We start from the raw sequence: 12,877 nt of genomic DNA on the forward strand, positions 1-12,877 counted from the left end.
TACCTGAATGTTTCTATCATATATCTATAAAGTTTCTGATTAAAAAAAAAACATTTGTAAAATTATATATATATATATAGCACAATAAAAAAAATGAAGAAAATGATTAAGTTTTATTAACTGTTCATAAACTGCAACTATATAACAGGGTTCCTACAGTCCTTAAAAACTGCTTAATTTTTATTTTGGAAAATAAGGGCCCTTAAAAGTACTTAATTTTGGTTTAAGGTTTTTAAAAGTCCTTAATTTCTTAGCATCACTATTGTTGATAGAAACAATTTTTCATTTCAATTTTTTAAAACAAAGTGTCGCTCTTTTATTACTTAGAATTAGACCATTTATCAAAGGTAAAGCATTTTAGAGAGACAAAAATTAATGTGTGGGAGGTGCTAGTAAGGGGAAGAAAGCCTGTCCTTCATTAATATATTCTGCCTATTACCTAGAATGATACTCTATGAGGAGAGTGAAGCATTCTAAAAGAAAAAAAATAGTATGTCAAGGAGGATACTGCACATGGAAGAAATAGTGCTTTTTGGGGGGGGGGGGACGATTTTAAGGTACCTAAAGGGAAGACCCACGCTAACCTTCAAAATTGACAGAATTCAAGAAATTTAGTTCTACTAGTAACGCATCTGCTTATAGGAATTAAGTAAAATGCTAAGAAAAGAAGTATCAGAAAAAAATGTTGTACTGGAATCCATAACAAAATCTATTTCCTAAAATCTTGTAGAATTACATAAATTTGTATAATATTTCAATATGTAATAAGTAACTGTAAATTTATGGAAAGCATAAAATTTTTTAAAATTCATGATTGCACTGAAAATTAAACAGATTTGTAAGAAACAGGGTTTGAAAAATCCCAGCCCATCTTGGTTTTCTATCAAAAACCTGGAGTTATTGGATTTTTGATGTAAACCTCATGTTTTTTTGTTTTGTTTTTTCCAAAAATACTTTAAATTTTTTTCCTGATTACTAAATAAGAAAGCATGATTGACTTCTAACAAGAAAGCTAAATATTTGGTAACTATTTATAATTTGTTATGTTACAATGTAAATTTTTTTTAAAGTTTTTGATTGTTACTCTATAATTTTTATTTCTTAAGGATAAGCAGATTGTTACAGAAAAATTTAAATCTACTCAACTAAAAGATCTTTAGATTTTATTCATCATTTTATTCATTTAACATTACAACTTAATGTACTGTTTTTAATTTTTGTTCAATTTTTGGTTGCTTTAAAATTAGTTCATGTTTTTACCAGAATGTTTAGTTACATTATGTAAAGTCAATTCCTAATAACAGGTTTGGCTGGAAATAATTTTGTGCCTTTCATCATAAAAGTAAATATAACACATTTGCTGGTCTAGTAGTGTAAACTTGTTAAAAATAATTTTTTCAATGTTTTTACCAAATTTCTATATTTACTCTTCTTTTTTTTTAACATGCATGTAAAAAATTGCAAATCCTAATTTCTGCTCTTAATTTTACAAATCAATTTCAATGAAATCATTAAAAATGGAATACAGATTAGTTTCATACGTTAACTTTCACAATATGAATGATGTTAACTTTTAACAATCTGAAAATGTATTTTTTTTTAAAAAAAACCGACCCGGGTTTGCAAAAACTGTGTGGTACTTCTTTGGCAAACCCTGTTAATTAATACACTTATATCAGTGCTTACATTATAATAAAATTGTTAGTTATTATTTTTTTTATTGATTGATTTTTTTAGGAAAGTAAACAATTTGCACTGTCTCTGGTTAATTTTTCAAAAAAGTACTTAAAAGTGCTTAATGTTTGCATTGTTGAAAGAGTGGGAACCCTGTATAAAGAATATAGATAGATTGTATATATATATATAGATAGATAGATAGAACTCATAAAATAAGTTAAAATATTAACAAAACATGGAAAATAATAAAAATTAATGAAAAGAGAACAATAAACTTATTAAAATAAAATATTTGAGCAAAAATTTTATTTATTTATTTAAAAAAAAGCTTTTTAAAAAGCTGGAAAACAAAATGAATAAAAAGATATAATCTCTTCATCAGCTGACACGATTATATCCGCAATAAGAAGTGCTTTCTAATATTGTATCAATATAACCAAAGCAAATTATATCAAAAAAATGTTTGCATGCTCCTCACACTATTGTATTGATATATTTTGCTTTGGCTATATTGATACAACCTGAGAAAGCACTCTTTTTAGCTGATGTAATTGTGTGTGTTTTTTTTAAATACATAAATAATTTTTTAAGTATTTTCAGAAATATTTTATATTAATAATTTTCCTTATTCTCATTAATTTTTATTGTTTTCTCTGTATTTTAATTATATATATTCATTTATTTTTCTCCATACTTACCACATTTAAAGCCTATGACTTTCAACCTCTTTTTTTTAATTTTTTCTTTCTAGTGCTATCCAAGATAGATATATTTGAGTGTATGTATCTGCTTAAAATCATATTATTTTCGTGACACAATTTGAATGTTTCTTGCTGATTCTTAAAATTGTGATTGCATAATAGAAAAACTAAACATTACTTTGATTACAAAAAAAAAAAAAATATTTATGTCTAAATATATTTACAATTTTCTGAAATATCTTTAACACAATTTTGAGTTCGCCCCTGAAAATTAAACTTAAGCACCAGAAAACAATATAGATAGGTTACTCTTATTACTTTTTGGTGCAGCTGCAGAAAAATAAGCGAAAAGGTTTTTTTCACCATGGTAATAAATTTTATTCATAATTTTCAGATTAAAAGCAACAACAAAATTCAATGCACCAGAAAAAGAGTTAATCATTTTCCGTAGGTTCTATATCAACCGATATCTCATTAATCAATAACCAGTTTGATTGCTTCTTGATGAATTCTATCCGTATACACTGAATGTTCTCTTTAGGCTATGTCGTGTTGACCGTTGCATCAGCTTTTCCCATTTCAAAAAGAGACACGGTGTTAAACTCTGAACAAACAGCCTTTCTGTCTGTCAGCATTTTCTTGAAAACTGTTGCCACTTTTAATTCTGCGTACCTTATAATATTCTCCTTGTGTGACGGAAGGCCGGAACTGACGAAAATTCTACGTACATTTGCGGGTTTCCTTAAAATCACATCAAAACTGTCATTCCTCTTCGGTGCGCTGCCCCAGAAGAATTTATCGGATTCGTCACAGCAATACTCCGGGTAGTGCTTTTTGTATACGCCTATTGTAGTGACGACATCTGCCGGTGGATTGGGAAAGTGGTACACTCGTATGTTGTTCGAAAAGCTTCAGTCTTTTGCTTTTTGGATTTTGCCATCGAGTGAAGAGTAAAGCCCCATATGCTGGAATAGCCCTGGTATTCTCCTGGTGACGATCTTTTTCTCGGGTACCATGATATCAAGGAATTGGAGGATCAGAAGATCTACTGGCTTTTCTAGGTGAAAGAGCACCAGGAATTCTGACAGTTTCCTCAAATCCTCCGACTTGAACAATCTACCTATGATGTAGAAACTCGAAAACGTCAGAGACACCCATTCCGAATTTTCCCGCGTTCGAATGAATCGTTGGATGGCGCTTACGAAATGAGGCGACGACTCTATGTCGTCTTCTAAAATTAGAAAATATTCAGAAAACGATTTGGAATATTTCAACAAGTAAGCAAAATCTAACACTTGCTTGGATCGCCAAGCAATTCTTTCTATCGTATCGTTGTAAGTCCGGCGATGTTATCTTCATCGGCGGATATATCTCGGGATAGGTTTGTATGAGAAGTAGCAAACCTGATCGGACATATTCGTTGAATAGAAGCATTGTTTCTTTCAGTCTTTTGTGTCGGATTTTGGTGTCACTGTCAGCATAAAGAGCAACTATTGTGACATCTTTTCTTTCATCTTTGTCCATGTTCTCAAGCAGTGATTTCAATGTTTTGTGGAGGTAGTTTTCTTTCTTCCGGGCCACCGAAGGTATGCCTATTGTAATATATTTACTTTTTCTGGTGTAAACATCAGTTGGTTCGGAAACTGTTTCATCTTTTACATTTGGCACACGCTGGAAGAAGAAAATTTATTTTTAAGTTGTTTTGCAAGCTACATTCTATTTAGACTGGGTTTGACTGTATAAAATATGATACATAAAACTAAATAAATCACTTTTTAAACATGGTGCGTAGCGTTTTTAAAAAGTGCTTAAAGGTGCTTATTTTCGTTTCTTAAAAGCCCTTAAAGGTGCTTTTTCCATTAAATGTTTTTAAAAAGTGCTTAATTTTCCCTTTTCGAAAATGAGATTTTTTTCTTTGTCGTGTTGATTTTTCGCCACGTATTATGCGAAAGCGTGCTTTTCACATTGTTCTATTCAACGTTTTCACAATTCATTCAACCACAATCCCTTTCGTTGTACTGTCAGTCCATAGCGTATGAAAACGTTTTCATGTTTGATGAAATGCTTCCAAATCTACTGAGCTGAGTACGGTGAGTTTCTAGCAGTCTCATGTGCAACTCTTTGCAAGGTTTCATTTTCTACCCTCTGAAATCGAACCGAAAAATATCTTTTTATGGTGGCTAATATAATCAAGAAAAGAGTTCTTTGTCAGAAACGAGTTGTTTCATCATCTCAAGTCTTTGAAAATTATTTTGCATTTTGTTAATGTATATAGTGCTTAAAAGATGCTTATTTTTTGTTGAAAGATTTGGTTACACACCCTGTTAAGAGTAATTACTGAAAATTTATTTAATTTTTATTTACTACAGAGGAAAGTTTTATTTATTTCATTCTATTAGTAGTATGTTTTACACTACTATGCTGAGTGCTTCGAAGCAGCGCGCGTGACCTGACGGGAATTTCCCTAAACATTGGTAGGGCACTGAACATGCTAATCATTATGTGTTTATTAAAGTATAATTTACGAATTTTACATATACGAATTTTATATTGTAAGGCCGTTTGGTATTTTTTACTACAAATTTAACTGCTATTTATTAATTTTCGAACTGATAAACGAATGTTATTTTTTCTATCCTGTCATACTCCCTTTTTACACATCATTGTTAACTTAAATTTTAATGATTGCGCACATTCTTAAATTAAAATAATAATAACTAAAGTAAGATATTTCACTTCTTCTAAAAAATAATGGGAAAGTATATCAAGTATAATTAACCTGTTGCGACTTTTACAAATTAAAATAATAATTTTAAAAAACGCCTTTTTATTTTTTTAAACAAAGTAAAAATGACTATGTGAAAATATATTACTTATAATTAACTTAGTATAAATTTCCTTTTTAATTAAAATAATGAATAAAACAAGTAACTTTATTTTTATGAATAATGCAACAAAAAAAAGATTAATAAAATTATGCATTTTAATTAAAAAATATGCATATTTTATGCCACAAAACCATGAACTATTAAATAAAATACAAGGAATAACTATTGAGAAATATATCAGTTGTAGTTGATTTGGCTTTAATTGTTTTAATTAAAATGATAACTAACACGAGAAACTTAATTTTTTATATTTATAAATACAACCGAAGCAATAAAAGGAATTTTACAATGTCCTTTAATTAAAATATGCATATTTTATTTGATACAATTCAACTAACCTTAAACTAAAAATCAATTATGCTATTGCAGCAAATCGGTTATTTTTCTCTAACTCCTTTATTCAATTAAATGAACTACTTAATTCTACTTAATTTTATAACCGTCATCGAATAGCCAAATTTCTTTTCCTTTCAACTGCTTTTGTTGCGCAAGATAATTTGGAAATGAACCCTTAATTGATGTAACATGTATAAATAGAAAAGAAACATATAGAAAATAGAAACAGTGTTTCTTTCAGCAAATCATACATATAAAATTGTATTAAATTTGTGATTTTAAGAAAACACTATCAAAAATCGAAGTTTATTATAGTACTTATATTTTAATTTCAAAATAAAAGAGAACTATAATTTGAGATAAAAGCCAATGTTTACATATTTGCCAATTCAATACATTTTATTTTCGAAATAAGTAATCTGTTGAAGAATTTAGATCTACAGTTACGCTCTACTTTTAAATGTTGAAAAGTTTCCTAAGACATTCATTTTAATGGTAAAAAAAATCGGACTTAAATTACATGCAGAGGAAAATCAAAATCATAGGGGAAAAAATGAGCGTATACATTTACATATATTATCATATGCATATACATTAGTACAATTAAAAGTGCACAAAACGTTTTTACACTTATGGAATTTTGGTATTTAATTGTAATTAATAAAGTTCAAGATGTTTGATTTGATTAAAAGATCGTATGCAAAATATAGGATTCGCTTTTGATTGTAACATTCCGTAATAGTACCGATAATACCTGCAATATTCACACCCATTGTTTTGTAAAAAGAAGTTAAATAGATTTTGTTGCCCCGTACTAAAAACAATGAATTTAAAATCATAAAACATTTTTAGTGATAAACGTCACTCAACGTATAAATTAATGACGAAATTATCGGAAATATAAGTAAAGATTGATAAACGTACCCTTATAACTCACAGAACATTAAAATATACCTTCAGTAAAGTATGCATAAAAATTCACTCTGCAAAATTGTTTAAGTTGCAAACGAGTAAGTTAAGTACATTTGGATGACAGTAAATCTGATATATATCAGATCAAAGCAGCAACGATTTAATTACTATATTTATTTAATTGCTTTAAGGATTATTTCAAGTTCATAAATTAAGCAGATGATTGCAAATCGACAGTATTTTTACACTCTCATGAAATACACATCATGCAATTTAGAAGTAAAGCATGAAATATTTGAAACTATATATTAAGAAAAATAACTATTTATACAATTTAATCTAAACTACTGATTTCTTATATTCCAGTTTGCTAAGAACTTTCTCTTCAAAGAAAAACTTGAATATGTTTTCCATTTAAACTAATTACTTAAATTTAAAATTATTTCTGTTTTTCTCAGACTTTTCAAATGGAATATATCTAAATGTATGAAATAAGTGGTTTAAAATGTGACAGCGGTAACAATTATTCTTTTAAAATATACTGCTTTCTTTCGCCAAATTACAAAAAAATGACTAACGAATTCGCCTCATAGCCTAATAATTTTGATTTGTTTCAAAGTAAAAGTTAAATTCTACTGATCATCGTTCGTTTACATCTGTGGTTACGAATTAAATAACGGAAGGATATTTTAAGTCTTTGTAAGCTAAATTATGAAATAAATTTTAAAGGAATATGAAGCAATACATTGAGCAAAACTTAATTTAGAACACATCAAGCATATTACATTTATCTTTGGCTGTAAGCTTGAGTTGCTTTAATTATAATTCATTCTAAATCATGTTCAACCACTTATTTAAAGTGGTTTTAAAATTTAAGGTCTTAATTATTATCGCATAGTTGTCAGAATTACAAGAACTGTTCGATGTCTGTGTAGATCTATTCGATACTATATATACTAGGACAAGGGTAACTCTTGAAAACAAGATAAATAAAATTGTTATCACTAGAAAATACATAAATAACATAGGCTTTTCTTCATAAGCTAGTGACTTTTTAAATGACATTTTAAATCTCATTTTCCGAAACGTGCATGTTTAATTAAGTTATATGTAACAGAAGGTCACGTAAATGTTGCGACAAACTTCCGGTGGAAAAGACGCATATCATCAGGATTAAAATTACAGAGGGGAACCCATGCCCGGAAATGTCCACCACTAGGGGAATTTCCCTAATATGAAATATATCTTCGTGTGCTTTTGAGCAGGTCATAATAGAGAAGCGCCCCTAACTGCGTACGATGACGTTTCTGGGTGTGAGTTCCTATGCAATTTTAATCCTGGCTATGAGCCTTAACTTCCTTAGAATTTTGTCGCAGAAGTTACGTGAACCCCTGTTATATATAGCGTTCTTACGTTTGTACATTTCGACAAAAATTGACTAAAAGTATCATTTTAAAAAACAATTTGTAGTATTAGAAACAAAGCTAATTTCAAATCTGAAGTCCCTGCATCCGAAATAGGCAAGTATTTTTATAAATGCAACAATAATATGTTCATCCATCTAATCTAAAGGAAAAGTAAAAAAAAAAAAAAAAAAAAAGGGAGAAGCTAATTTTCCTAATTTAAAGAATGAGAGAAGAAAAATCACCTTAAATGACTTTTGCTCAATTGTACTGAATTTATCTGGACAACTTGGTATGTATAAGTAATACAAGTCTATTTCAACTCATATATGAGCAATTATAATTGAATTTATTAGCATAAATAAATATATATACTATTTAAGAGCAAATAAAAAAAATATTGATAGAGCAAACTTGCTTCATTTCTTCCAAATAATTTAAAAATAGAAGTTACTTTTACTGATTGACACGCTACTTTTGTTATTGAATGCGAAGAAAGTGTGGTAACGTGAGTACGATGGGGTAGGAGTTAGGACAGCCATCTTGTCTCCCTTTATCCTTAAGGAGTGTTGAATAAATTTCCATATGGACACAAAAAAAAATTGTGTAGTTTGTCTAAAGTAAGAACTCCCTATGCCATTTGTCTGGACCCGCGGCGGAGACTATGGTAACGAGGCATAACTATTTAAAGTAGGGGTGTGGGGTCACTGTTTAGGGCAGGTATCAGGTTGGTGCGGTGAGAGAAAGGGAATCTTTTTTTTTTATCAATCTATTGTGTTAGCTCTAGAATGAAGAAAAGCTACCCTCCCAGAAATGCACTATTCTTGTTTCAATAGCTGCAGACGGTTTCAGACTTAGTGGTGGTGAGAGACAAATTATAGAGAATTCAGTTTAAGAATAATAAAAACTGCTTAGTACAAAAATGGTACCTTGAATTTTTTTTATATTTCAATCATATAATACATTGAAGAAATAAAATAAGAGATTTTATTAGCAACATGTTTAGGCTACGAGCTAAGTTTTGATACGTGAAGCTTACCACAGTTTCGCTTCAAAAGCTCTCTCCTCTCATCTTCGCAATACACCTTTAGTGGATCACTGTGACCCCCTAATTGGCCTATTAAAATTTTCTTCGGCAGCCGTGTTTGAACCATAGACCCCTTCCTAGGGTCCGAGTTTGAAAATTATACTACTTAGCTTCTACTACTTAGCGACTACTTAGCTTCAAGTACCCTCTCGGCTAGCGAAACAAAAGATTTTTGGAGCCATAGCGATTCTATAAAAATATACTTTGGAGGGGTGTTTCGGCTTGTAGAGGCCCACCTTCAGTCCGAGTTTTAAAGTTACATACTTAATATTAAAGGGAGCTAGTCGGTCTTGAAATTTGAAACTTTTTCCCGCCATTTTATTTTATTTTATTTTTTATTCCATTATGCGTTCTTTCAAAAAGAAAGACAAAGGATTTTATACATAGAACATCTTTCGTATGCTAAACTATCGTGAAAATATTGTAAAACGAGTTTAAAAAAATAATATAATTTAAAAAAACTAATTTTCCGTGATTTTTCCAGTTTTTAAGCGTTATTTGAATATTCCCGAATGAAAGAAAATTATTTTTTTTATATAGGATCCTTTAATATATCATTAAATAAATAATACAACACATTAAATAAATAATAAAATAATGTAAAATAAACATATATAAATAAATAATGTAAAATAAACAAAAGAAAAAAAGGAGAAAAAATTTTAAAAATTGACACACAGCCGGGGTTCGAACCCTTACCCCCTCACTACATGCGTAAGTCACTAGCATTAAAAAGGAAATAAATTAAAATAAGGATAAAAAGTAAGCGAATATAGAAATAGAAAATTTATGCGAAACCAATCATTCAGATGAAGAATTACGAATTATATAAAATAAATTAAAATGTCTGAACTTACTCGCATATTTTTTGTTAAAAGGCGATTTGTCAGCCAGATTCTCTCAGAACAAAGAATTTTCTTGAATGCGGATCTCTGACGAAAATTCATATTAAACTAAAAGCCGAAAGAATTCATTGTTAAAACAAGTAATAGAGTTTTCAAATTTTAATTATGAACGCATTCAATTAAAATAAATATATCTATTACTGTTTAAAAAAATAAATATAACATAATAAGAAGAATTAAGAATAATATAATATAGAATTAAGAATAAATATAATAGAGAGTGAAGAAAGATGGCAGTAAACATTTTGAGGGAGGGTGGCGATAAACCAAAAAATGTAGGCGTTATTTGGCTAAAATTTCTCGTTCAGGAAATACCTTTATCAGGAAGTAGTTTTTATCAAAAGTTAATTATTTTTATTACTTAAAAATTTGAGCAAAAGGGGTCAAATATTTTCCAAAATATCAAATTTTAGAAAAATTCGTATTTTTAAAATTAGAAGAATTATTCGATGAATTTCGTTCAAAAAGATTCCAACCTTTAGACTGCCCTCCTGACCAATATATTCGAACCATAATTCCTAGATTGAAGCTACTCCCTATATTTGAACGATATTAATCCGAATGCGAAAAAGTGGAATGTTTATTCTGAGAAAATACGTTTTCTTGTCTAATTTCGTAACTTAAGAAAATTGCTAAGAGTCTATTAATACGAGGGTTGCTATTTATATTTCTGGCCTTGGCAACAGTAAGTGTTGCTAGGCGACCGCAGACGATTTTAATCGAATGTTTGATATTTTTAAATATAAATTCAGCAGACGATTTACCATTATAGCTTCATTTGTGTTGTTGACAGTAAATTGAAAAGTTCTTCTCTTTCAAAAAATGGAATTGAATCGTGAACATTTTCGTGCCATTATTTTTCATAACTTTCGACGTGATTGTCAAGACAAGAGTGCTTCGATGAACTTAATTCTTTATTCAGCGATAAAGCGCCATCCATCGCGATGCTGTGCGTGAACTGATAAAGCAAGATCGTCATGTGACATACCGTGACATAGAGGCGTCTTTGGACATTAGTATGACTAGCATCAATAAAATATTGCATGAACATTTGAGCGTAAAAAAAATTTGTTCTTGTTGGATCCCGCATAATCTGACAAACGCTCAAAAAAAGGCTCGTGTCGATTGGTGCAAGGAAATGTTGGAAAAATACGTTCAAGGTACATCAAAGGCTGTGTATAACATCTACACAGGAGACGAATCATGGATCTATGCATATGAGCCGGAAACAAAACAGCAATCTACTGTATGGGTCTTCCAAGACGAGGCAAAACCAACGAAAGTTGTTCGAGGAAGAAGCACATCGAAACAAATGATTGCCTGTTTCTTCGGCATTAACGGTCATGTGGCAACAGTGGCGTTAGAGCAACGCAGGACGGTCAATTCTGAATGGTACAGGATCATTTGTTTGCCAGAAGTCATCGGAGAAATTCGAAAAAAGCATAAGACCAGGCGAATCATTCTTCATCATGACAATGCGAGCTCTCACACATCGACTCAAACAAAGGCATTTCTGACGGAGCGAAAGATCGAACTGATGGGCCATCCGCTGTACAGCCCTGATTTGGCACCCAATGACTTCTTCTTATTCCCACACATAAATAAATTACGTGGACAACGAATTTCGACGCCCGAAGAAGCGGTTGATGCATTCAAAGCGCATGTTTTGGAGTTACCTCAATCGGACTGGAAAAAGTGCTTTGAAAATTGGTTCAAACGCATGCGAAAGTGTATTGATCATCATGGAGAATATTTTGAAAAAAAAAATAAAACCATTTTCGATCCTACATGTTTGTTTTTTCATTATTAAGTCAGAAATATAAATAGCAACCCTCGTATTGTAAGAAAGCACTTGTTTTTGGATTTTCATCATGGAAACGGCGGTTTTTTAAAGGGTATATGGAGCCGAATAAAAATTCCAAAGATAAATTTAAAAATATATATACATATAGAATAAACAAAAACTTTTTTGATAAAAAGATTGGCATTATATTGAAGATTGAATTACTATATATTTTTATTAAACGCTGCAGATGCCATAAAGGATATAAAATCATAAGAAAACATATTTTCCCTAGAGCTGCGTTTCCCAATTTTTTCCGGCTACAGAACTTTTAAGTGATTGATGTGGCGGAACAACGATTTAAGAAACAAGAAAGTAGTTTTGAAGTGAAGAATTGATTTTTGTTATCGTTCAAACAATAAAAATTTTAAAATTATACATAAACTAAAAATGAATAAAATAAGCTGAATTTCAGGAAAAAACAAACAAATAGTACGAACATTGAAAATGGCTATTAGAGAAACACTTTTCTTTACAATTAAAAAAATTTTTTTTTAGTGTTAAAGGTTTATTGGAAAATATTATTGTGTTTATTATAAAAAAAGAAGGGAAAAAAACGATTGCAAGAGACTGAGGTGGTATGATTATTATTTGATTAAAAACACTTCATTGCTTTAAAATTATACTGATTTGAAATAACAGTAGACATGTTTCACGTACTCAAAATTGGCGCTCATTTTCAAGACTTGCCAGACGTAAATGATACGAAACAAAGGCGATTTGAATTATGAAATGTTACGGGTTCAACGTAAAATGGAAGAATAAAGGTGAGAAACAAAACTGAAAGCTATTTTTTAATTTCGAGTTATTTTTAAAAACTGCAATTTTTTCAGTGACATTTTGCTTGAATAATTCAGTGGAAATAATTAAAATATGAAATAAATAATGATTTGATATAAATATAATATTAGGTTTCTAAAATTGTTACTACTTTAATTGAATTTTATTTTATAACCGTCGTTGAATAGCCGACCTATTTGTACCTCACTTCTAATGTTCCGTAGCCTTGTCATTTTGAATCCAATCCAGAAGACAAGTGAACTCCTGGATCATGTATTGGAAGAAATTTGCCTTCATGGAGGATTTTTCTATGGAACTAACCCACATTTGCGTTACATGGAGAAG

General features: G+C 29.9%; 1 protein-coding gene across 1 annotated transcript; it reads right to left on the reverse strand.

Annotated features, from left to right (window-relative positions):
• Positions 1 to 3,289: 3,289 nt before the first annotated feature.
• On the reverse strand, positions 3,290 to 3,902 carry LOC147817044 (alpha-1,3-mannosyl-glycoprotein 4-beta-N-acetylglucosaminyltransferase C-like). Its single transcript, XM_087157717.1, has 2 exons — positions 3,782 to 3,902; positions 3,290 to 3,609 (listed from the first exon to the last, which is right to left on the reverse strand). The coding sequence occupies exons 1-2, from the start codon at positions 3,900 to 3,902 to the stop codon at positions 3,290 to 3,292; spliced, it is 441 nt and encodes a 146-aa protein (XP_087013843.1).
• Positions 3,903 to 12,877: the final 8,975 nt, after the last annotated feature.

Source organism: Parasteatoda tepidariorum, chromosome 1 (assembly GCF_982258835.1).
Source record: "Parasteatoda tepidariorum strain Cologne lab strain chromosome 1, Ptep-v5.0, whole genome shotgun sequence".
NCBI lineage: Eukaryota > Metazoa > Arthropoda > Arachnida > Araneae > Theridiidae > Parasteatoda > Parasteatoda tepidariorum.